Below are 25,965 nucleotides of genomic sequence, written 5' to 3'. Positions count from 1 at the left end.
CGTATAGTGGGAGATTAAGTAGATTTTTCAATTATGGCCAACGTCTGCAACTCCATAAAACACTTACTTTTCATAAGGTACGCGCACCATCCAGCACATACAGATTTAACATTGATGTTTGATAATTTAATATTTTAGATATAATACTTTCAGTTTTGTAAATGTTTGCCCTTCTGAATGTCCCGATACTGTCCTTAAATGCCCTCTCTACTACAGAGAACAAACAGAGTTTTAGGCATACAATTATGTATGGTTGTTTTAGCTTTCATTAGCCTCAGGAGGGTGACATTTCCTTTTTCACATGACCTTTGTTTGTCACAAGCAACAACTGTTCACAGGAACTTAGGCTGTAACCTGCTTGTCCCACATAGATAGATAGATAGATAAATAGATATACTTTATTTATCCCAAGCTGGGAAATTACAGTGTAGCAGCAGCATTGCACACATAGACAATAACAACACAATTAAATAAAAGAACAACCTAGGCATACTTCAAGCAATAAAATATAAAAATACAATAAAATATAATAAAAAATAAAGTGTCTAAAGAAGGAGTATGTATTAAGGAATAGAATAGAATTCCAGTGCAGAATAAATATGAATATACAGTATAAAAATGTTGGTACTATGAAACAAATAAATACAGTAACATACAACATAACCAGTAAAATGGCACAGCAAAGTTATATGTAACCCACAGAACCATGAGACCATCAGTGATCAACATGGATGCTATGATCAAAAATATAAAGACATTCATATCTTTAACTGAGGCCCATTTATAGTCATCACACTGCCATAACATGGAGTACAGCAGATTACCCACAATGCTGTTTAAGAGACATTAAAGTGTCAAGTCTAATTAACTGGAATTAAATCATGTAAATGTGAATGTTTACTGCACTGGAGACTCGTGTTCATATTTTTTTTTAGTTAATTGAGCTCCTGACGCATCAACAATCAAATTACGTCAGAAAAGAAATATTGTTTCTCTGCCAGGGGCATTACCATTAAGGCTTATCGTGTTCTCTGCAGACTTTCCATTGCTGTGTGGTCATGTGTGCTTTTCTTTATAATCTGCTTCTTAGTTTTGCTTCTCATATCGTTTAATATGCTTTGCAAGATGTGCCGTGCAGCCACAATCCTGTTTCATGTACTCTATCTGTACTTATTTTTGCATTTCCTTTATTTAGAGGTTGTTTCATTGTAGCCAAGTAAACACTTAAGTTAAGTGAATGTAAAAATTGGCAGTGTTTCCTCTACTACAGGGGTGTCAAACTCGGGCCCGCGGGCCAAATTTGGCCCGCAGTGTAATTTTATTTGGCCCGCGAGGCAATACCAAAAACTATAAAAGCTGACCCGCCGGTATTATACGGCACATTTACCGCTAATACTACAAATCCCACAATGCCCTGCTGTTGTTTTGGCACGTCAATCAGGACAGGACCCAGAAACGCTCCTCTGTGACAGTCGTCATAGCAACCTCAAGCTAGAGCTGTCTCCGAGCTACCCCTTCCCAAAAATGGAGAAAAGAAAGGCAGAATTTATTAACCTGTTGAAAAAGTTTATTTTGATATTTAAATCAGAAGGATGCAAATAGAAAAGAGGCATACGATTTTTATTTAATTTTTATTTAATAAATTAATGACATTGATGTGCTTTTTATTTGATATTGTATGCTTATTAGCGTTGCTGGTTCCATATTTAATGTTAAAGCAAAACATGTTTGGTATATATTAAAAGGTTTATTTGTTCAATGTTGGCCCGCGATTTTATTCAAGTTTTAAATTTTGGCCCATTGTGTATTTGAGTTTGACACCCCTGCTCTACTACATGTAGTCAGAAAAGTCTTGTGGAACAACCTCTGCAGCTCTCTGACTTGCTAGAAATGTGTAGGCCAAAAAAACTTCCAGGAATGCACAGGGAAATAAATATTTGAGCACCATATCAAATTTGTTTCCTCCACTCTAACCTGCTGACTTCTCCTGTGCTCCTGAAACCAGGAGAGATGCCCCTCTCTGGTTCAGATGTGTGTGTGCCAGCTCTGCTAGGGATGGAGTACCCTGACCCCCTGGGATCTGGTCTGAGTGTACCTGTGCTGGGGTGTCAGACCGACCTTGTCTCTGGGATTATAATACAATTAGCAGGGACCATGGAGGACCCAGATGGAAAAGGTATCGTGAAAAACCAAGTACTGCAGAGGTCACATTATCCAACTCTTAAATTATATTAAACAATACAGAATAATACGTTGTATCATTTTCCATTTACAGTCATCATAAAAATTATTAGACCACCCTTGTTTTCTCCTTGCTTTCTTGTTCATTTAATGCCTGGTACAACTAAAGGTTTGGACAAATATAATGATAACAACAAAAAAAGCTCATACAAGTTTAATTTAACCCATAAGAACCCAGATATATTTATCCTTGAAGGAAAATTATGGGGGATATACCACAGACCAAGTGGACCACAAAGCACACATTTCTGATGTTTTTTTTATTTTTATTCTACCCCTAAATGTCAAAGATCTGTGATGTAACATATATGTCACATTGGGTGTTGATGGTATTTATTTTTATGATATTTCTTATTTTAACCCTCTCATGCATGAATTATGATAAGTATTTTTATACATCATTAGGGATGTAAAACAAGGTTTGAAATTTTTTTTTTCTATCTTTATTCTATAAAGAAATATTTATTTGTCCACTCAAGTGTACTTCATGCGTTTTGTACTGTAAAAACACATCAATGTAATAATATGAAAAAAAACTCGACACCTTTTCTGCTGACAGAAACACAAATTTGTCTTTTTCTAAAATTGTGACATTAATAGTGCTGTTTAACAACAAATTATTTTTCAGATGTGTTTTTAAGTAACATAATAATAATAAATCAATAATAAAAATAAAAATAAACAACAAACCCTAATAGGGTCAAATGCAATAAAGGACAGCCTATTAACGGATTAGAATTGTTAAATGGGTTTAAACAAAAAATCGTAACAAAAAATAAGCTTTTTGAAATTAGCTACTTTTTTAGATTTCTGTTTTTTTTGGAGAAGTCACTCAAGTGTTTGTTACACCCATATCACCGTGGGTTCTTAAGGGTTAAGAGCTGATATCTACACATTTTCCATGGTTTTCTTGATAATGATTTTGGTTTTTATCAAGAAAACCATCTAATAATTTTTTCCATGACTGTACATGGTGTTTACAGGCCTTGTGGCCATCCGGTATGGATCCCAGGCAGTTGATCCAGTGACAGGTGTGCTGGCCCCGGTGGTTGGAGCCAGGCTAGATGTGGCCAGAAAAAACGTTGTACCGGTCACAGCTTCCTACTGGCTAACGTCTGCAGATCAAACTGACAGTGTGCAGGTGGGGAAATAATTATGAGTCATTTGACTACAAAAGTTATTTGTTTTACAGCCTACTGCATTCAGTAGGGGGAACTTTTGTGAACTTCCAAAAAGTAATCCAAGTCTTTATGTGTTTAACCGCATTTAACAGCCCATTGACTGAAGTAACATGTTGATTTAGTCAATCTGATATACTTCCTTTTGTTTCTGCTATTGTTTCCCAGGTAGAGGCGCTGCAGAGAGAGGTTTGCGTGCGAAACACTTACTGGCAGCAGCAGCGGCAGAGGGAGGAGGAGCTTCTCTCTGATCTGGACTCGGCTCTATTCCAGAGTCTCTTTAGAGTTGCAGAAGCAAACTCGTATCAGGTCAGCAGGGGGAGTTTGCTGTTTTGGTTGTAAATATCTTATATATTCTGGCCTCTGAGTATAGGGGGAGAAATTCAAAGGGGCTGAGCCTTTTGAACATTTGGAATTGAGTTAGGGGATGAGTGGATACTGGGGGAATCAGCACTGGAAAGTAATTCTGGAAAAAGCTTTCATATCATATGTGCAAGCTTGTGGTTAGGTTTAGGGCCGACTGCAAAGTCGCTGTATGCAGAGGTGGAAAAAGTATTCAGATCTCTTACTTAAGTAAAAGTACTAATACCACACTGTGAAATTACTCCACTACAAGTAAGTAGTCCTGCATTCAAAATGTACTTAAGTGAAAGTACAAAAGTATCAGCATCAAAATGTACTTAAAGTATCAAAAGTAAAAGTACTCGTTATGCAGAATGGAGCCGCTCAGATTGTTTTATATATTCCAAATATTATATAAGATTATTATTATTGATGCATTTATGAGCGTTTCAATTTTCTCAAGGTAGGGTTTTATTGACTACTTAATACACTGTTATGAGGTTTATTTTAAAAAGTGTCTAATCACCTAAATTTATTGTGTTTTTTATGTTAAACCTCGACCTGAAAAGTAACTAAAGCTGTCAGCTAAATCTAGTGGAGTAAAAAGTACAATATTTGCCTCAAAATGTAGTGAAGTAGAAGTATAAAGTGACATAAAATGGAAATACTCAAGTAAAGTACAAGTACCTCAAAATTGTACTTAAGTACAGTACTTGAGTAAAAGTACTTTGTTACTTTCCACCACTGGCTGTATGTATTGAGTGTGTGCATGTGTGCTTCCCACCCTTGTTTCTTTAATTGAGTGGGAGTATTTTTGATGTGCCAGCATGCAAACATGTGCCTCCACTTTTCATATTCCTGGAATAAGTGTGTACTCTGCTGCAGGTCCAGTGGTCAGGGAGGCAGCTGAGGGAAGCAGCTGTGGAGCTGCAGGATTCAGCGCAGACAGAGGCGCAGAGGAGAGCAGCTCAGCGCGCCCACTTGGCTCTGATCTTGCCTCCGCATGTATTAAACATCCTCACATTGGGTAAATTGGCTGGCAAGCTGGCAGAATGAAGAGCAAGGAGAAAATTACACTCATGACCTGCACTGTGGTTACATTCATCGCTTGCCAAAAAGAGAGGCACTACATTCCAGCGTCTCATATCGCACCCTTCAGTTGTAAAGAAATTAACATAATTTCAATATTTAATATTTTATTTGGGTTGGCAGCATGTCGGTGCATTTCTGTCTGTGTGTATAGGTGACGAGCAGGAGTGGGACCGGCAGTGTGTTTGGCACTCGGAGCTCGTTTCAGGCCTTGATAAAGTGGATGTTTGCATGGAGCAGCTGCAACAAGAGCAAGAAAAATGGGCAACACAGGGAGGAGACTGGGCTACAGCCCTTCATGCTATGGTCAGAGTCATGCCTTTGTGTTCTATTTTGGTCCTGTAGCTTAATTGCAGCCTGACACAGTTGGGTCAGATGTTTATTTCCGGGCACATTCAAAGGATGCCAAAGGCTTATGACTCTTGGTGCTAAAGTGAGCATTCAAAGTTCCAGTAACTTAACTTTGATAGCAGCCCTGTGCTATGAGATATACTCCGTGAAACTGTCATCTAAATGTAAATAAGGCTTCACGCTTCTCCTCGCTCCAGCCTGTGTTTATTCTTCCTCCAGGACAGAGAGCTGAGACAGAAAGAGTTGTGGGAGCAGTGCTGTTCCAGACAGACAGAGTTGGAGGCTGCTCTTAATACGCTGCACTTTGTCAGACACCTTTCTCAGCTCCGCGCTGACACGGCTCAGGTCAGAACACAAGCAGACCCACCACTTAAATTACACTGAATATAAACAAACTTAAATATATTCTGCTGGGAAGCACATGGCTCTCTTCTGTTTGTCTTTTTGCAACATTAACTCCATTTATTTAAACTTGAGATGAACAATTATTCCAAATCGGCCCTAATTACGTGATTATCGTGAGAAATCAAAAAGTTGAAAAAATATTTATTCTAGTTCTCTCTAGGTTTCTTCCTGTTGTATTCTAAGCCTCATTCTTGTTATTGTTTGTCTAGGCGGTACTGTGTGGGAACTTCTGGTACAAGGAATATGGTCTGGTCCAGTGCAGTGGACACAGAGCGACTGTGGAGGTCAAAGGTTTGCTCCAGCAGAAGGCTCTGCCACTTTTGGAGAGACTGAACCAGCTCCTGGAAGACAAACAGCCTCCCAGTTTCTCCCCCAACACCTGCAATCAGCATGTTTCTGGTATCTAATCAGAGCAGATAGGGGTTCTATATTTACTCCATGACATGGGCACTAATATGCTATAGGAGGTAGTGCATATTGTTCTGCAGAATCCCTCGTTGAACAAGGGGATAATTTGGTAGCTATACCAATTTTCTGCTTCTCCCTGTGACATGAGTTCTGCAGGTTGGAAATGTTTTGATAGACAATGTTTGAAATTGCTGAACTGCCAACATTTCCCGGTACTTTCACTCTATGTGAGCCTGCAATTCCTAGATCTGAAGCCATTACCTAGAATTCTGCTCACATTCGGTTACTGTGGTGAAAAGATAAGACTGGTGTTATTCTGTAATTTTCTTATTGTCAACAAATCCCACGGAAAGCCCCAAACCAAGCCCAGTTGTTACTTCAAAAGACCCAAATCTTTACTTTTTATAAAGGCTAGCACATTTTCCAAAAAGCTGGCCACTGTAGATTTCAACAAACTAAAATCAAACAGGAAATGCTGCATTAGTTGGGGACTATGTTCAGCGCATTCGGTTGAAAGTGAACTTCATCATTTTAAAATGTGGGATTATATTTTCCCATATTTTTGTGTTCAAATGACTAATGGGGATAAAAAACTTGCTCCAGTATTGAGCAAGAATGCTGTTATTGGCAGAATTGAAATTGCATGACGTTAATGTTCTGTTACATTCACTAATTCAACAGCTATTTAATTGCTGATAGCCTTTTGCACATACAGCAGATGGTGCAGGCAACTTCTGACCCTGATAGCCGACAACATCTGATAAGAGCTATTTAATGGGCTGATAACGTCCTTTGTTTCTGTATTCCAACTCAACCAACTCTTCCTGGCATTCTCCTCCCTCTGATTCACATTTCACATTGTGTTTCAGTAATAGGTCACTGCTACATCATTTCAGAACGAGACTTCTCCATCTTTCCGTAATGGCAAAAAAACAATCTGAGCCTGTCAGTGACAGAAGCAAGAGCTGTTAGTGGACATGTTGATGGTGCACAGTTGCCTTGTGTGATTACATTGCAGCTTGTTTGTGGCTGCCAGCTGGACTCTCTCACTCAACAGTGGACCAATTTCAAAAGTTGTTATCCCCATTAGTCAGTTAGACAAAAAGGCGAAGGGAAATAGAGTTGCAGGATGAAGTTTATCCTTTAACCCTCCTGTTATGTTTGTTTCTCAGCAACAGCAATAATGTTCTTGGGGACATGTTTGATTATCCAAAAGTGTCATAAAACCAAAATCAATCAATCCCCCAAAATATTGTTTATATTTCATTATTAACCATTTCAATCAATATTTAGTACAATGGTGTTCTTTAACTCTCATAGATCATGGTTCAATGAGGATAATTCACTCGTTTTTCATAAAGAATGCTTGTTAAAACTTTGTACATTGGAAAGACCTACATATACATTACAATAGTTTTACATGACATTGAGTTATTAAACATTTTATTTTACATTTTTCTTTTTTTTCTTTTATGGAGTGAGTTGATAAAGTTACCTCTTCTGTTCAGGGTCAGATTGACCATTAAACAGTATCTATGTAATATAAACATGCAAATACGTGAAATTTTATTTTATACGTTGATTACACTTATTAAGCCAAGCAGAAGAAGTTTCATCCCAAAACATTTTTGGTAACGATTTATATTAAGGTCCTTGTAATAACCATTAATTAACAAGTAATTAGGCCCTTGTAAGTCCTTACAAGATGCTTATTAACATTACTGTGTGTTTATAAGCCTATATAAGTGTTAATAATGGCATTATAATACAGCTAATAGCAGGCTATAAGAGATGTATAATAAGAACATTAATAAAAGCCTCATGAGTATCTTATAATTCTTCATAATAGCATTACAAACACCCATAACCCACCCATTATGTCTTTGCCATGCCTTTATTAATCTTTTGTTTGCTTATTGACATTAAAATATACTTTATTGCTCATCTATTATAAGTTAACTATGCACTTGTTAACAGTTAACTATGCTTTTTGCAGCTAAATGGAGAACAATGCCATATTACTTTTTTTTTTTTTTAGATTTTTAAACGTTAAAATGGTTCAATGTAACCCGCACCATAACAGGAGGGTTAAGCAGCAAGGTGGTGTTTATACAAGACTTTTAACAAACTACTGCACCCATATATCAAACTATAAGGCTCACTTATTCATGCATGCATTCATGAGCTGGAGCTCATCTCAGCTGACATAGAGACAAACAACCCCATCACGCTCTCATTCACTCCAATTAGGGCTATTAAACCTAAGTGCATGTTTTTGGACTGTGGGAGGAAGCCGGAGGACCCTCGCTGACACGGGGAGAACATGCAAACTCCACTGCAGAGTGCTAACCACTACACCACCGTGTAGCTCATTAATGTGTTTTTAATAGTTATTGAAAAGCACCCATATGTCACCCCTTTTTGTGGGATTTGCCGACAATTACTGTTTTTACATATTTAATGCCTTCTATTTCATTATATTTAATGTCTATAATGGAGCCTCCCAGTGAAAGTATTTCACTCCACTGTGCTGTTATAACAGAGGTGACAACAAATGTCTTAAATCTTGAATCAATAAGAAACCTTGTCCTTTAATTGGGATATCTGACATGTTTCAGGTTTGTCAACAAAGCAGGCGTATGTTCTGGAGACAACTTCTAGAGTCTGGACCGCCTCTGTGCCTGTAGTGAAAGGTACGTGTCACTCAAGCCTTCTGATAACACTTTAACCTTTACGTGTCGAGTTTGTGTACAAAGAATGTGTGGAAATATTGTGAAGTATGTTCACTCTTCAAATGCAGCAGGATGGAGCGGTGAGAAGGGAAACAGCCTCTATGTGTAAAAATTCACCTTGTCGACGTGTGCTGGAGTAAGAAATCAATAGCTCCAGGGTGTTGTTCTGCTTCTGTATGTCTCTGGAGATGAGAGATAGAGTCGAAGGAGGAAAGAGAACAGTGGAGAATCGGAGGGATTATTATGATTCTGACAAGTGTTGAAAATAATACATAGCTTGTATGTGAACAGAATGGCAGGTACAAAAACCACAAGGGTAATTTTTACAGTAAGGAAAACAAATAGTTTATGTTTCTATCAAAAGTAGCCCTCAAAATAATGAGTCTTGGGTCTGTAGAGAACTCACTTCACAATACAAAGCCTCACAGCTGGTTGAGGACTTTGTTTTTTTATCCTTGAATTGGCTTCATCTCCGGCTTGTGAAGTTTCTGACAGTTTGTGTTTGTGCAGGAATCTCCACCCAGTCTTTGAGGGAACCTGTCAATTTAGCTCAATCCCAAGACACTGGTCTGCAGGTCAGCTCTGCACCAACACACAACTCACAGAGACACACCGCATCTTCTGGCGTTCACTCTCAGGGTAAGATAAGACACAGACTACACAGCAGTATTCAATAGAAGACCCCTTTAACCCTTTATCAGGCAAATAACTATATTTGGTAACTTCAGGTAATATTTCAAGAAAAAAGTTGCAAATTCCCTAGATTAAAGTGGCAATCTGTATTTAGATGGAGAAAAATATATGAACTATTTAAATAAATAAAAAAACACACACATACACACAAAAAAATTATTATTTAGAAAAAAACACACATATTGATGCAATCTTTATGTGTTTTTCAAGATGAAACTGGGTGGAAAATTTAGCATTGCCCAATTGAAACTGCATTTTCCTTAACCCTTTATCAGGCAAAGAACTATATTTGGTAACTTCAGGTAATATTTCAAGAAAAAAAGTTGCAAATTTACTAGATTAAAGTGGCAAATCTACAAGAAAAAAAGTGGCAAATCTACAAGAAAAAAGTGGCAGATTTAAGAGATTTAAAGTGGCAAATCTGCGCGAATAAGTTGCAGATTTACGAGAAAAAAGTGGGAAAAAAGCAACTTTTTTCTCCCAGATTCACCACTTTAAATCTCTAAAATCTGCACATTTTTTTCTCGTAGATTTGGTTCACTTTAATCTCGTAAACTTTTTTTCTCAAAATATTATTTTCGTATGTTTTTTTTTTTTACACATTCTGGCAGTATGTAATATCCTCCAATATTCTCTAGGGTTGAAATTTGGAATTTGCAAGTATTTCAATGAGTGCCCTATTAAGGGTTAAAGTGGTGAATCTGGGAGAAAAAAGTTGCTTTTTTCCCACTTTTTTGTCGTAAATCTGCGACTTTTTTCGCGCAGATTTGCCACTTTAAATCTCTTAAATCTGCAACTTTTTTTCTCGTATATTTGCCACTTTAATCTAGTAAATTTGCAACTTTTTTCTCTCGAAATATTACCTGAAGTTACCAAATATAGTTCTTTGCCTGATAAAGGGTTAACCCTGTGTTGTTCTGTACCCAATGGACCTGTTGTGTATCTATACCAGATTCTTTTGAAATGTATTAGACCACTGGTTTATGCCCCAGCTGTCCTAAATAACAGCATTAGTAATTACCAAAATCATTTTTATGTTTCAGTAATGGTTAATACACTTGTATGTAGAAGCTCTTTAAGTGAAATTATATTTTTAACGCTAAAATGTAATTATCATTGTTATCCTTGAATTTTCAAATTGACTGTTTTACAAATAAACTGTAAAAATAGCGAAGCACATTATTGATTCTTGATTAAGATGTCAAATTATATATAGGTATTATCTTACATTCCTGATCAAAACAATGAGTTTTAGTAGTTGAATGTTATGCTTGAATAATTTCTGACTTCTCAGAGAATCTCAGTGAGCCGACTCATATTTGGGTATAAAAAGGTGAATTCAGTTTATTAGTTGCCAAATAAATAACAATAACATTTTAGTTTTAAACAAGCTTTTGAAAGATTTCTAAAATATTATTTTTTTCCTATTTTGACTGTAGATTTGTTGAGCACTGTAGATATTTCGTGAATTTCATAAGCATTTACAGTTCTGGCTATACAGAAAAGCATAGATGGAAAGGAATCGTCACAGGTTGGAGTAGAATGTTTTTTTGTGTATTTATTTTTATTGTTTTCATAACAGAAAAATATAAACAAATTATATATATACAAATTAGAGATAGTTGGTGGAGCTACACAGAACAATACATGTTTTTATTTCATATTTTTTGACAGAGTTTTTGACATTAGACAAACAAAACAAGGGTATAACATAAATGGCACAGCAACAGAATAACACTAATTCAGTTTTTAGACATTAAATCAAGAAAAGGTTGCCATATTTTAAAAAAGATATCCTCTTTAGTAGATATTATGTACCTGATTTTCTCCAAATGTAATTGGAGTAGAATGTTTATGCCACTCTCATATCTGTCCATTAAATATGAGCTTACAGCTGGTTGGAAAGACTGGAAACAAGTGTTAAACAAGAAGTTGTGGTTTTGCAATGATTTCTGGGCCGTGCAGGGACTTTTTGGAGTTTTGTCGTAACTGTGAGATACTTCAGGAAGTCACTGCACATGTCTGAGAAATAGTCCAGAACATAACGGCCACAAAAATACAATCTTGTCTTTTCTACTCTTTGGTTTTTGTACAGACAGAGGTGCATCACTCCCATTTCCAGAGTTGGGAAGTCGTTCTTCAGACTGCAGTGCATTTATGAGCTTTAAGTCATAATATAGAAATGACATGGATGCTACAAAGAGGATGTGCTATGTTTGATTCCACTGAGTGATACAAAACAAACACATTCATTAATTTTTTATTTCACAATCTCTGAGTTTATTTTCCATTACTTTCAATTATGCTGCCAAATCTGACCTTGCATGCTGCCATAAGTTCCGGGCTTCCTTTTGAAATCAAATCAAATCAAATCAAATCAAATCAAATCAAATCAAATCAAATAAGCAGCTCAATGCCTTTGATGCAACAATTAAAAAAAACCCACAATGATTAAAACCACTAAAATATTGCTTTACTCAACTTTTTATCAGACTTAAATAACTTTTCTAACTAATCTAGGTCACTCTAAGTCGACAGCAACTAGCATTTACAACCTAATAACATATACATTACACGGTATGGTACATTTGGTAAGCAATATATGATTTAATAATAAAAAGTTGTGCATACTTACATTACTAACCCTCAGGTTAGCTCCACCCGCCTCTCCTCAGTATATTGGAGACACTGGTGTAACAGTTTATTTTGGTCGGTCTGAAGATCATCTTTTTGTATTTTTGGCTTCTGTCATATTTTTGTCTGCTGTGTAATTTATTTTTTTTGTATTGTTCCTGTTTTTAATGTCTGTCTCCTATGGACCCTGAGTCTTGAATAAAATTTGATTGATTGATTTACCATGTATTGTGCTAAGCTACCTGTTCCTTTAATTATAACGAATCATTTTAACCTTGTTTTCCTAACAGAGAGCCAGCCGATGAAAGAGTCCGCTCAGCCTACACATACTATCTCTGTCCCCACACTTCCAGGTGATATAATGATGTAAAGTAATACAGAGTTAGAACATGTGACAGGTGCTGTGTCTCATTAATGTTTTCCATCCATGTTGTTTTTATTCCACAGCAGGAGAGTGGAGCAAGCTGCTGGAGCTCTCTCCTCTGTTCCAGCTGCTGAAAGGGGTGGAGCTGCAGCTGAAGGGCTGGGCCTCGGGGGCGGGGCTTCTCACAGCAGAGCATGCTGGTAGGTTGGACACATTTTGGGTTCATATTTCAGTTTATCTGTGCAGAAAGTCACACAAATACAGTAATTAACAGATTTATTAGACCACACTGTAAAAAAAAAAAAGGATAAACAATACACTGTAAACAATTGTCTTGTAAATTAACAGTAAAATACTGGCAGCAGGGTTGGCAGCATTCTACTGTTAATTTTACAATTCCTCTACTGTTATTTACTTTACAATATGTTACTGTGATAAAACCACATACTGAATTACAGTAAAATCCTGCATTTCATAGATTTTTACAGTAGACTAAAACACAGTATGGTGCTGAAGCTAGTTGCAATATTGTTGCATTATACAATGCATTCATTTTTTTGTAGAGCATATTACTGTCTGAAAGCCAATTACTATGAATTAAGCGCTGTCTTCACTGAAACCTCAGTAATTTTAATATACCATATACTGAATGAGCTAGTTAAGTAAAATACAGCCATTAAAAATGTGTACAAGAAGAGACTTAGAAAATATCATATATATATATCATATATTTTATGGGAAACGGCAAGCCTCCTACAATTTTTGCCCAGAATGCATTGTTTTCTACAGTGTAATACAATTTTAATGAAAAACAGTATGTTACTGTCACAATTTGGCTGTTTTCTTACAGCAATTTGTTACAGTGTAGCTACTCAATAAAATTGAGGCAACAGATTGCACGAAATATTATTAATTAAATCTAACTATGTTACAAGTTGAGTTAATAACAACTTAACAGGAAGTGCCTGTCAATTAAAAACAGGCTAATTCTATTGTGTTGGATTCATTCAAAATTCTCTTGATTTAGAATTACAAACACATAAAGATTATATTTAATGTGATCAAAATAAGTAGATTCTATCTCAAACATTTTTATGTTAAAGTGTCATAAACAACTGCCTCAAAATGAAGGACGCATGTACAGTATATTTAATACATTTGATCAAATATATTAAGTTAAATGAAATTACTGCTAAATAATTTATTACAGTGCACTTGTCATAAAAACGAGAAAACATAAATATTTTTAGAAATCATTCTAAACTTGTTTGAAACTAAAATGTTATTGTTATTTACAGGTGCATCTTAATAAATTAGAATATGATGGAAAAGTCAATTTCCAATAGTTCAAGTCAAATAGCCCCAACCAAGTATTGAGTGCATATAGATGGACATACTTTTCAGAGGCCAACATTTCCATATTAAACATTCTTTTTAAAATTGGTCAATTTTACATTTTTATTTTTTTTTACAAATAAAACAATAATTGTGTAGACAATCAAGCATAACACACAACATCAGAGATTAAATTTAACTGAAATTAAATTTACCTAAAAACCTTGGGTGGTGGGCACTGATATCCATCAACACCTTCTCGTAGTTTCAACATTAAGATTCATTTCGGTAACGCTTTATATTAAGGTCCTTGTAATAACCATTAATTAACAAGTGATAAGGCCCTTGTAAGTCCTTACAAGATGCTTATTAACATTATTGTGTGTTTATAAGCTTATATAAGTGTTAATAATGGCATTCTAATACAGCTAATAGCAGGCTATAAGAGATTTATAAGCACTAATAAGAAACTTGTTAACAGTTTGCAAATGCTTAAGAACATTAATAAAAGCCTCATGAGTATCTTATAATTGTTCATAATAGCATTCCAAACACCCATGACCCACCCATTATGTCTTTGCCATGCCTTTATTAATCTTATTTTGTTTGCTTATTGATATTAAAATATACTTTATTGCTCATCTATTATAAGTTAACTATAAGTTAACTATGCTTTTTGCAACTACCGGATCTAAAGCGAGAACAATGCCTTATTACTTGTTAGTTAATGGTTATTAAGGACCTTATTATAAAGCGTTACCTTAATTTCTTTACAATTGAGAGCACATTTTCTATATCCGTCAAGCTTGATTTCTTTAAAAATGTTGCTATATTTATGGCTACTAAATAAGGTTGTCATAATATTATGGTGTAAAAAATGGCAGATTACAGCAATGTTTAAGTATTGTGCATTCTTTAGATTCCAGCACTGCCTGTTTTTTTAACCTCTTATTTTCTCGCTCCGCTGATCCAAGATAAAATCCATATGTTTGTTTCTTTGGCTTTAAGGACACAGGGTTTATTTTAGTTTAAAGATGTAGTTTTAAAGTAGCTCCGGCTGTAACTATCAAGAAAAAACGTTGGTAACGCTTTATATTAAGGTCCTTGTAATAACCATTAATTAACAAGTAATAAGGCCCTTGTAAGTCCTTACAAGATGCTTATTAACATTACTGTGTGTTTATAAGCCTATATAAGTGTTAATAATGGCATTATAATACAGCTAATAGCAGGCTATAAGAGATGTAAAATAAGAACATTACTAAAAGCCTCATGAGTATCTTATAATTCTTCATAATAGCATTACAAACACCCATAACCAACCCATTATGCCTTTGCCATGCCTTTATTAATCTTTTGTTTGCTTATTGATATTCAAATATACTTTATTGCTCATCTATTGTAAGTTAACTATGCACTTGTTAACAGTTAACTATGCTTTTTGCAGCTAAAGGGATCTAAAGCGAGAACAATGCCTTATTACTTGTTAATTAATGGTTATTACAAGGACCTTAATATAAAGTGTAACCAAAACGTTTATTTATTTATTGGGCAAACAAGAGGTGTGACTCTAGAGATGACAATTATCTGTCCATCGCTTTGGTCCAGACTGAAATGTCTTAACAATATTAAATGGATTGCCATGAATTTTTGCAGAGATATTCACAATCCTCAGAGGAAGAGGTCTACTGACTTTGGTGACCTCCTGACTTTACTTTAATGCCATCATGAGTTTTACATTTGTGGTTTTAGGTGAATTGTCTGGCCAACATTTAAGTGGATTTTCATTAAATTTGGTATTAACATCCATGTTTCTCAAAGGATGCAATTTTTAGTGATGATCACCTTTTCATCAGGTTCATTATCAAATTAATATTTGTCCAATAGTTTGTTTTTTGATCACAAGCTACAAAACTAAAACAGCTTTAGTTGAAGATTGGGTTTTGTCTAGTTTCAATAAGCAGATACTTGCATGATAATACTTTAAACATAATAAAAGTTATATTTGCTAAACATGAGCATGGTGAGATATACATTATTCTCAAAGCACCTACAGAGCCTGTAGCAAGATGTGGACTTGTATTTCTGTTTTTGTAGTTGCATCAGTAACATGTAAAGATATCACTTTCAATTGTTTTTCAGTTATTTAAAGGACATTTTGTTTAAAGGGGACATATTATGCTCATTTTCAGCTTCAAACCTCAGCTGGGCTGGATGTCCTCCAAAGCATATTTTTCTTAACAGCCAAAACATCTTTCTCAGAAGAAACACACTGAAATCTGCAGAGTTCAATGCAAAAAGATTTACTAAGTGCAATACAGTAAACTGAGTGTTTATCCGTGGATGAGACACACCAAAGATAAGGCTCAAGACTTCCTGTTTGAGTGTCCCCACCTAACCCTTTCCTCAGGGCGTTTTCTTATCTTTTGTTGTGTTTTTTCCATTAGTTCAAATTCTCCTGTCAAATCTGACCTTGCTTGGTGCCATCCGTTCTGGGCTTCCTTTGGAAATCTAATCAATTAAGCAGCACATGGCCTTTAATGCAGTTATGACAAGCAGTATATGGCTATGTAATTACATTTTTTGAGCTATTCATTGTCATTATGTTGTGTTTGTTGTTTATACAAGTCACTTGCCATCACACAGTCCACACTGACTGGGTGTCTTATTTCAGGGTTGATATATACTCTAGAAACTCACATATATAATATGCACAAGTTAAGTTTTTAACATATCCCTTGAAAACCTACAATGGCGTATTAGGGCCAAGTATGAAAAAAAAAAATAATAATACGGACCCGGGGGAGGGGGGTAATATTTCGAGACAAAACACTATTTTTCCGACTTTTTTGCTCATAAAACTGCTACGTTTTTCTCGTAGATTTGCCAGTTTTTTCTAAAAAATATGCAACTTTTTTTCTCGCAAATTTGCCACTTTTAATCTCGTAAATCTCCGATTTTTTTTCTCGTAGATTTACCACTTTAATCTCGTAGTTTGAAGTATTACCCCCCCTCCCCCGGATCCATATTTTTTTTTTTTCACACTTGGCCATAATACACCGTCGTAAAAAAACAGAGCAAAAGCCAAAAAAAAATTAAAAGTGTATCAAACTGTGGCATCTCTAAGGTTAACACATTCGACAGATTTGTGGTCCATGCTGTAAACCTTTTATGTTTTATTGGTGTGTCTGAGTAAATGTTTACCAGCTATGTCTTAAATGAAGACACTCATAACTGCAAACACGAGTGAGAGGGAAAAGACCACGAGTTTGCAGCTTTGACACTTCAGTAAGTCATAGCCTGCAGTTCCTGGCAACCCTCGTGTTCTGTGTTTTGTCCAGACAGAGGCCAAAGTTTTGTAGACGTCCTTGATGCTCAGTGGGAGTGTGAGGGAGAGCTGATCCCTTTGGACCTGTCGGTTCTTAACCCCAGAGAGTTCCTCATCTACCAGCACGGACTGTTCCTGATGCACACTTTGGATAATCTGAAACTGGTTGGTTTGATTGTTTTCACTCCCTTTTTAAATTGCTCTTAATGTTTATGAAGCTGCAGGTGGCCTGGCCCCTTTTTTTTTTACACTGTTAATCTACTGAAACCCTCTACAGCCAGAAATACTCAGGCAGGAAACCTCTATCTATCTCCTGTGGAAAGGGACTTCCTGGGGTTTAAACCGACCTTCCTGAGGAATTCAGACTTCTGTCATAACTTAAATCTCATCTTGAAATACTTTCAGTTTCATTCTTTTTTGTGTGTGTCTTCTTCATGTTGTTCCCTGTTACACACATGCTGTATTTATTAATCAATACTTTCATTTTTAGTGATCTTCAGAAAGAGTTATGTAAAAAAAAAAATATTGAATTGCTGTTCTTGTTTCAAAACAGACTTCAGCTGTTTCCCTTCAGATAGCAGCTAGTCTTCCAAACAACAACTACGCCAACAACGCCTTCAGAAATTCCTTCTTTTATCAGGTAAACATTGAGTGTTTTGTGAGATTTTCTTGCTTTCTCAATTCAGTAGAGTGCAGTTGCTCAATATTGTGTTTGGCCTAGCTAAATAATAAATTAAAGTCACAAGTAATTAATCTAAAACATCAAACAAAGCCCATAGAGATTGATGTAACAATTACTTCCAATATCACATACATTTTGAAGACAACATATTGCCTGACTATACTTCCATTTGTTGGTGTGAAGGATGATAAAACGTTTCCCTGCAGAGTTCTGGAAAAAAAAGTGTCTGATGTGTTCAGCGTCACATATTGGGGTCCTGAGATAAGATCAGCTAAAGCCCAAAACTTGCTGCAGAAACTCAAGCATTAAAGCATTTCACACGCTGAAGCTGCAGGTTTTTCTAAAGATAAGTTACTAAATCAGCAGCGATCCACAGTTATTTCACATTGCACACAAGCAGCTCAGATTTAAACAACTCTGTACATGTTTTGAGATTCTGCTGGCTCATTTGAAAACCATTAAAAACAGGATGCCACTCCCACTTTCCTTAGTCTATTTAGATAACATTTTGTTCTTTCCTTTCCCCTATTGTTTGCTGGAACCTTTCCATCCATTGTAAAAAAAGGGAAATTGTGTATATTTCTTCTTAAAAAAACAGGTCAGAATGTTTGTACCTGTCGCTTAATTTTAATGTTTGACAGTATTGAGAGCATAATATACACAAGCCATGAATAGAGGACCAGAAGGAACTGATTTTTAAAGCAAAACAAAATTCACTTTAACCCTCCTCCTATGTTGTGGGTCAAATTGACCCATTTCAGAGTTTAAAAATCTAAAAAAAAAATTCTAAAATTGTTAAAAGAACTTTTTCATAAAAAAAGAAAACATTTTATAATGTAAAATAAATGTTAAAAAAATCAATGCCATGTAAAACTATTTTAAAATTTTCCTTTTTATATGTAGGTCTTTCCAATGTACATAAAAAAAAGTTTTAACCTGAATTTTTTTTTATGAAAAATGAGTAAATTGTCATTGAACCATGATCTGTGAGAGGTAAAGAACACCAAGATCACCAAATATTGATTGAAATGGTTAGTAATGGAGTTATTAATGAAATAAGAACAATGTTTATTGGGATTTTCTGGTTTCTGACACTTCTGGATAATTAAACTTGCCCCGGGTCAAATTGACCAACGAATATTGTTGCTTTTCCTGAGAAACGAACATAACAGGAGAGTTGATTGATATGTAAAGCAGAGCTTGAATATTTTAATCACTAGAAGCATTGTTTGAGCAGGAATTTAACCCAACCCAGTCTCTGTCCAGGGACTGCTGCCTCCGCATCCTGCCTCCTCCGACTTCTCCGACTTCTCCTCGCCAAAGTCTTATAGATCACTAACATCAGCAGGATTACTATTGCAACAACACATCATCAGTAGGGTAAAACTAACCTGTCTCACGACGGATACATTCACTATGCATATAGGGATACAAAATGAGGTTTTGTAAATATTACAACAGGCATGTATGTGGGCATATTTTGTATATTTTGGGTGTGGCTTGGGAGAGAGGATCCGTCGAAGATCTGCCCAACTTCACTGGTGAGTGGCTCAGGAAGTAGTTTTTCTGAGCCGCTACCTGAGTGGCGATTTCGTGCATGCGTGATTCATTTGTAGAATGGTGCAAACTGGACGCTGAGGGTTTAAAAGCTCCTGCTCTGCTGACTGCAGCTGGGGGAGACCGCTGCGATAGGACTGGGCCGCTTGTGAGTGCTTTGGGACGTCGCTGCTCGTTAAGAAGAGTAGGAACAAGTCTCCAATAACACCAGAGGAAGTTGCTAGATTTATAGCTTATCACTTTTTTGATAAAAGAGTCTCTATAGGGGTCTGAATAGTCGCTAAATATAGCGACAAAGTCGCTAAGTTGGCAACACTGCTTGCTGTGTCGGTCTGTTGTCACATTCAAACTCCGTTAGTTAGCCGCTACACTGCAAAAAAGCCAACTTGTATTTTTTGGCCTAAAACAGTGATTTAAGTTGGTAAAACTTGGAAATATAAATTATTGACATTTAGGGCAATAATGTAAGTTAGCACAGCAAAGGAAGCCAGTTGTCTGCTCAAAAACAAGTTTGTGAGTTGTTTATGTATATATGTTACTTATATCTTTAAGTTGGGGTTCACAACAAGGGACAATAGTTCTGCTAACTCTTATTTCTTTGTTGTGAAATGCGGGAAAGCGGTGAATTTCGGTCATTGGCGAAAGCTAGCGGCTAACTGATGCTAGCGGCTTACTGATGCTAGCGGCTAACTGATGCTAGCGGCGCTGCTTGTTACAGCTACAAGAGTAGCCATTAGCGTATCAAAGCTAACTCATAATTGTGGTCGCAACATTAGCTGACATTTCATAGCGGCATTGCAATCGTGCCAATTCAGCACATTGCAGAAGTTAGCAGAAGTAAGGATTAAAAGATATTACAATGTAAAATTATGAGTTAGTAGAATTTACAGTTGAGTTGACAAAAATCTGAATTCAGAGTTGAGCAAACTCAAAAACCAAACTTAAAATATTTAGTTTAATTGTCCAACTTAAAATTTTATCGAAGTTTGTTGCCTTGAAATTTTGAGTTCACCCAACTTTTCTATTTTTGCAGTGTACCTAAATGAGAACAGAGGCCGAGGGGAACTATATAGTGGCCGTAGCCAAAACACTCAACTGCTATCAATTAAAAACTCAGAAAGTACCTAGTCGAAACACACCTTATGCTTCTTGTTGTTAAAAATATTTAAGCTCTGCTATACATATCAATTAAAGTGAATTTGGTTTTGTTTTAAAAATCAGTTCCTTTTGGTACCAATAACAATTTTACATACTGTTGAATAGTTTATTCATTTTATAAGCTGATGATACAATCAGTGCATATAAATGCTTATTTGAATTACAAATGGTTAATTGTAACTTATTTCCCCCAGGATACTGAAAGAGGTCGAATGTTGTTGAATTGTGCTCAAATTCACCACCTACGTGTACGTGTGAGTTTTAGGTCCCCATGGCCAAAGGAATGCAGCCAGTGATCATAAACATGGGGGGGATGGGCTTGTAAACTTTCAGTTGGTACCTCAATGTTTTCCTATAGTCTCTGCTGGTGTGTCTGAAGATCAGAATACTATAAGTCCATGTTCCAACGCCACAAGGAGAAGGATCTGAATACTTTTTTCATGACTGAATACTTAAGAAACTCAAAAAAGGTTAATAGAAAAAAAGAGGGAGTTTCTTTTTACACATAAGAAAAAGTATGAAAAAGTGGAACAAACCAGCCCCACATCCATCTTCACTATGACCAAACTTTCTGATGCTTGAAAATTAGAGCAGAACAGCTCCGATAACAGCACAACAGCAGCTTGCTTTGTCTATCTGCTGCTGCCACATGTTTTTGGAGCCCTCACTAATGCAGAAGGGGCATTTCAGCGTACAGACCCAACAGTGAAAGCCTGCTGATCACTGCACTCAAAAGACTTCTCACATCCGCTCACAGGTGAGAGAGGTCAGAATGAAGGACTCCTCAAATCAGTAAATAAACAGCATTTCCACAACCGTCAGGTTTTTCTGCATGGGCTCAGGGTTATAAGGTTTGTTTCTGGGGCAGGATGTGCTGTTTCAGATTCCTGTAGAGGCATTCCTACTTACTAACTGAAAGAGGAACATCTGGGCATCTATTTCATGCCATGCAAACTTTTGTGTATCTCAATTTCATATCTACTGCTTATAACGTTTGATATGCAACTGCAGCTGCCGTATATAGACTTTAATACATTTTATGGAAGAAGAAGTTATCTATTTACTTTGTTCAGTTCAAACAAGAATTCCAGTAATAGTTGGGAGACGTTTGTTATTGAGAAGTTGGTACTTCCTCTTTTTTTTTTTTAATTAGTGAATGAAACATGCATGTCTTTGCTCTGATGTAACATGCTGCTGTGAATGGCTGCCCTGTTGACAGGAGGCAGAGCAGACGCTCTTTGTCCGTCGGCAGAGGCTTCAGTCGGTTGGAGGCTTCTCTCTGCTGCTGCTCCACTGTCTGTCCCATGTCAAGATTAAAAACATGAGCTCTGACTCCAGTCCTGCCTTCCAGAGGCTTTTCTTCAAGGTACAGACAGACACACAGAGTTTAGCTTCAAATAAAGCTTGAAGTTCCAGCTGTTTTTAAATAGGTTTACTGTATTATTTATCATCTTTTTAGACTATTTATTACTTTAATGTCTGAATGTTGTCTTTAAGCACCTTATATATGAGAAGCACATATAAATTCCATCGTATACTTTTTTAATTCAATGACAATAAAGATAATCTTGAATCTTGAATGTCTTTTAGATGTGTGACATTCATTTTCTGGTTTTTATTTAATCAAAGACACTGCAGGCATGTCTGGGGGAGCTGTTTCAGGATAGATTGGGTGTTCCCTCCTCTGAAAAGGAAGCCACTTTGTGCGTGTTGTTCCAGGACCAAGGGGCCCCTCTAGGACTCTTAAAGGGGACTCTCTCCGACTCTAACGCTGCCTCGCTGCTTGACAGGTTTCACAAACCAAGCCGAGGACTGCTGTCGGATGATGTAAGAACAGAATGTTTCCTTCAATTATGATAATGTAATCATTCATTATTTATCTGTCACAACTGTGACAGGATGCTGTTTGCGTGTCAGAGAGTAACCAGAGCTGTCTTGTCTGTTTTTGATACTGGGAGCAGGAAGTTGAGGAACTTCAGAGGAAGCACAGAGAAACGTCTCTGCTGTCCCATCTCGAAGGACTTTTAAGAGAGAAGAGCTCTGAAGTGTGAGGGCTTTTGTTTTTGTTTGAAAGAGAAGAAAAACGCCCAACATGGAATCAGTTAATTGTGGCGAGGGAGGAACACACCTCACAGATCAAATCTGGTTTCTGAGTTTTTATGCAGAGACAAAAACAAGACCTAAGGATGTGATGTTTTCACAGAAACAGTTATCTCAATCAATATTTCAGACGCATGCTTCTGACCGCTCTGTGCAATAATAACTTGTTTTTTTACATGAGCAAACCATGTCTTCCTCTCAGTAATCAGATACAATACACAACATACATTACATTTAAAAAAAAAACCTGTCCCTACAACTATTTTATAACAATTACCCACAAAGCAGTTTCCTTCACTTTTCTATTACTAGAGTGTTGTAATCATAATGAGAAAAACAAACAAACAGACTGTATGTAGAGACATTTAATCAGCCATATCAGTGTGCAAAGCTAATTTATCATGCTGTCTATGTTTTAATAATGTTATATCATGCAAATACTGTTTGCACTTATTTACTGTTATATTTATTTTTATTGTTTTTTCTTATTTCAGTGAGTACGCATAGTTTTAATCCTCAACTGATCCCTGATCCAACCCTAAACTTAATGCCGACAAACTTAAAAAACATGTTTCAAACCAGAAAATTTCTAGTGTTATCATCACGTTAAGTGTTACCTTTAATCAGTTTGCACATTTGTTAAATGAAATATGATAATCTAACCAAATATTGAGAGAGGCTAAACTATAGCTTAGGGCATTTTCCACACCTATTTTCATAAACTTTTACTTCATGTGTCATGTTATTCCTTTCATTTGAACGAGAAAATGTTATAGTACTGTAATTGTGAATGCATTTCTTCAATTGTTGAAATCACTGATCACAAAAACATTCATGGTATATTGTTTATTTTTTTTTAGACAAGGCATTTTTTTTTCTTATACAAAAAACATGTGTTTTGATGTTTACCATCACAGGCTTGCATTACAAGGAAATTCCTGGCATGATTCTACAGGCGCTTGATTAAAAGATAAACAAAGGAAAAAACACATGCACGACTGGTGCGTGCACACATGCAGACATCTGTTTCTGTTTAGTCCAGGGCGTGGCCGAGGGGAAGTTTACGGCAACAAAAGCTCTGCTGAGATTTCCGACACATCTGCTGGCAAAACAGGCACGGCATATGCTGTCTTCACCCTTGAGTGGCTTTGATAGCGACAAATATGATGATCAAAATTATTCCACAAACAAGTCCGGCGATGTTTAGGGACTTGGCTGTCCTTGATGCATCAGCAGCTCGTGCTGATTCCCCGACACCATTAGCAGATTGGGCCTTTAAAAAGAGAGAATTAAACTAAATTATTTGAGAAAAAAAACTAACTAACTAAGGAAATAAAATCATCAAACACAGTTAAAACAACAAATCTGGCAAAACAAAACAAAACAAAACAACTGAACTGGAACTATATCCATACATGCAAAATTAATTAGGAAACAATAGTAAGTAAAATAATTTCATGAAACTCAAGATCAAGATTAAAAGCAATTAAAATGTTACTTTTATATAGCTTGACATTTACTGCATGTAGAGTTTTGTAAAACTCAAGAAAACAAAATGTAGATTTTGATTTTACGCCAACTCTTATGTAAGACACAGGAGCAGAAAGCAGCAGATGAGGACTAAAAAAAAGGTTTGATGTTCAGAAAAATACATTGCTGAATACATACCTTCGAGGAAAAGATGATAGCTGCAATCCCAAGAGGCAAACAACAGCATAAAGTGGTAAAGATGGACCATCCAAGGTAGGATGGAGCCACAGCACGGGCCTGGCCTCCTTCCATAGTAGCTCTCTGTCTCGCTTTAAGTGGATGGGACTTGTGCTTTGCTGGCCTGTCTGGAACCAACGGCTGGTGCTGGTTGTGCCCCACACCCTTTTATGATTCGTGGGTGTGGTTAAAATGAGATGAATAAAACTCCTCTGCAGCAGCAAGATAGGAGGGAAAGAAACACTATCTGCAATTAAGAGACTGGGGGTTGGGTGTCTTGAGCAACTTGGACTTTATTGGCTGGCACAACTATGCACATGTGGAAAGTTAGGGGCCGGATCCCTCTCAAATTACCCCATACAGCTTTGAAGAGCCTATTTCATTCAGTTTAACACATGGTAGCTGAGTTTTTCTGCTTGCATAATTGTGATGCGTAACAACTGGTTTAGTCAAGAGATTGCTTTAAGAGGCTGTAGCAGGCTCCGTTTCAGAGTCTAGAAGACTGGAGGAATCTATTTGTACCAAACACATCATGAAATGTTGTTATGAAGGGGGGTGAATAATGCTCCAATGTGAGGCAAAATTTTGAATGAGCGAGAATTGGTGAAAAGAGGACACTTTCCCTCTGACCTCAAGATATCTGAATAAAGCAGGTGCTATGGTTACCCAGGAGGCTCTACAAACATGTCCACTTTATGTTAGTCCCATGCAGTTTGGGACAACAGCAGGCCAATTGCTGCTTGTCTTCTTCTCTTAACCCTTTATCGGGCAAAGAACTATATTTGGTAACTTCAGTGGATATCAAAACTGGGTCCCCATGTCTCTCTGTTTGGTCGTAGAACCACATGGACTTCTACAAGGAGAACTTGACTATTACGACATATTAAGACCAAGTATATAATAAGTAAGAGTTCCAAATTTACTAGATTAAAGTGCCCAAAAAAATGTGCAGATTTAAGAGATTTAAAGTGGCAAATCTGCTCGAAAAAAGTTGCAGATTTACGAGACAAAAGTGGGGGAAAAACAACTTTTTTTCTCGTAGATTCACCACTTTAAATCTCATAAATCTGCACATTTTTTCTCGTAGATTTGACACCTTAATCTCGTAAACTTTTTTTCTCAAAATATTACCCTCCTCCCCCGGGTCCGTATGTTTTTTTTTTTTTTTACACATTCTGGCCGTATGTAATATCCTCAAATATTCTCTAGGGTTGAAATTTGGAATTTGCAAGTATTGCAAAGTGCCCTATTAAGGGTTAATGTGGTATTTTGGGAATTTTGACAACTTTTATCATTTCTTGAGTGGTCTAAAATGGTCACATTTGGCACCAAATCTGTATAACAAATGGTATCAACCCCAAAATGCTTTAATAAAATGGTAAAGAGGCCACTTTATACTCATCATAATGTTGTAAACGCTTCAATAATAATTTTTGATTAATTTCATGTTTTTTGTTACAAATGCATGACTACAACACTTTAACACACTATTAACCCTTAATAGGACACTCATTGAAATACTCGCAAATTCCAAATTTCAACCCTAGAGAATATTGGAGGATATTACATACAGCCAGAATGTGTAAAAAAAAAAAAAAACATACGAAAATAATATTTTGAGAAAAAAGTTTACGAGATTAAAGTGGCAAATCTACGAGAAA

The 25,965-nt window shown here is 36.3% G+C and overlaps 1 protein-coding gene and 1 long non-coding RNA gene across 3 annotated transcripts in view; one reads left to right on the top strand and one right to left on the bottom strand.

The window, feature by feature from the left end:
• Positions 1–23,708, top strand: part of si:dkey-103g5.4 (uncharacterized) — a 31,624-nt gene extending 7,916 nt beyond the window's left edge. Inside the window, exons 8-23 of one of the 2 annotated variants that reach the window (XM_059332183.1) lie at positions 2,006–2,176; positions 3,225–3,382; positions 3,588–3,728; positions 4,647–4,788; positions 5,005–5,156; positions 5,421–5,546; positions 5,816–6,005; positions 8,633–8,707; positions 9,257–9,385; positions 12,364–12,426; positions 12,521–12,637; positions 17,114–17,265; positions 17,654–17,740; positions 21,717–21,863; positions 22,127–22,324; positions 22,459–23,708. In XM_059332183.1, coding sequence (XP_059188166.1) covers positions 2,006–2,176; positions 3,225–3,382; positions 3,588–3,728; positions 4,647–4,788; positions 5,005–5,156; positions 5,421–5,546; positions 5,816–6,005; positions 8,633–8,707; positions 9,257–9,385; positions 12,364–12,426; positions 12,521–12,637; positions 17,114–17,265; positions 17,654–17,740; positions 21,717–21,863; positions 22,127–22,324; positions 22,459–22,548 — 2,138 coding nt within the window. In that variant the 3' untranslated portion in view covers positions 22,549–23,708. Of the gene's footprint in view, positions 1–2,005; positions 2,177–3,224; positions 3,383–3,587; positions 3,729–4,646; positions 4,789–5,004; positions 5,157–5,420; positions 5,547–5,815; positions 6,006–8,632; positions 8,708–9,256; positions 9,386–12,363; positions 12,427–12,520; positions 12,638–17,113; positions 17,266–17,653; positions 17,741–21,650; positions 21,864–22,126; positions 22,325–22,458 lie in introns of those variants that run through there. The other variant, XM_059332185.1, reaches the window with a different exon arrangement.
• LOC131970759 (uncharacterized) lies at positions 23,429–24,875 on the bottom strand. The gene is made up of 2 exons (XR_009394201.1): positions 24,266–24,875; positions 23,429–23,870 (listed from the first exon to the last, which is right to left on the bottom strand). It is a non-coding gene; the product is annotated as an uncharacterized LOC131970759 (long non-coding RNA).
• Positions 24,876–25,965: the final 1,090 nt, after the last annotated feature.

Source organism: Centropristis striata, chromosome 4 (genome assembly GCF_030273125.1).
Source record: "Centropristis striata isolate RG_2023a ecotype Rhode Island chromosome 4, C.striata_1.0, whole genome shotgun sequence".
In the NCBI taxonomy this organism is placed as follows: Eukaryota; Metazoa; Chordata; class Actinopteri; order Perciformes; family Serranidae; genus Centropristis; species Centropristis striata.
The sequence above is the reverse complement of the archived record's forward strand: the minus strand, read 5'-3'. Positions and strand labels throughout refer to the sequence as shown.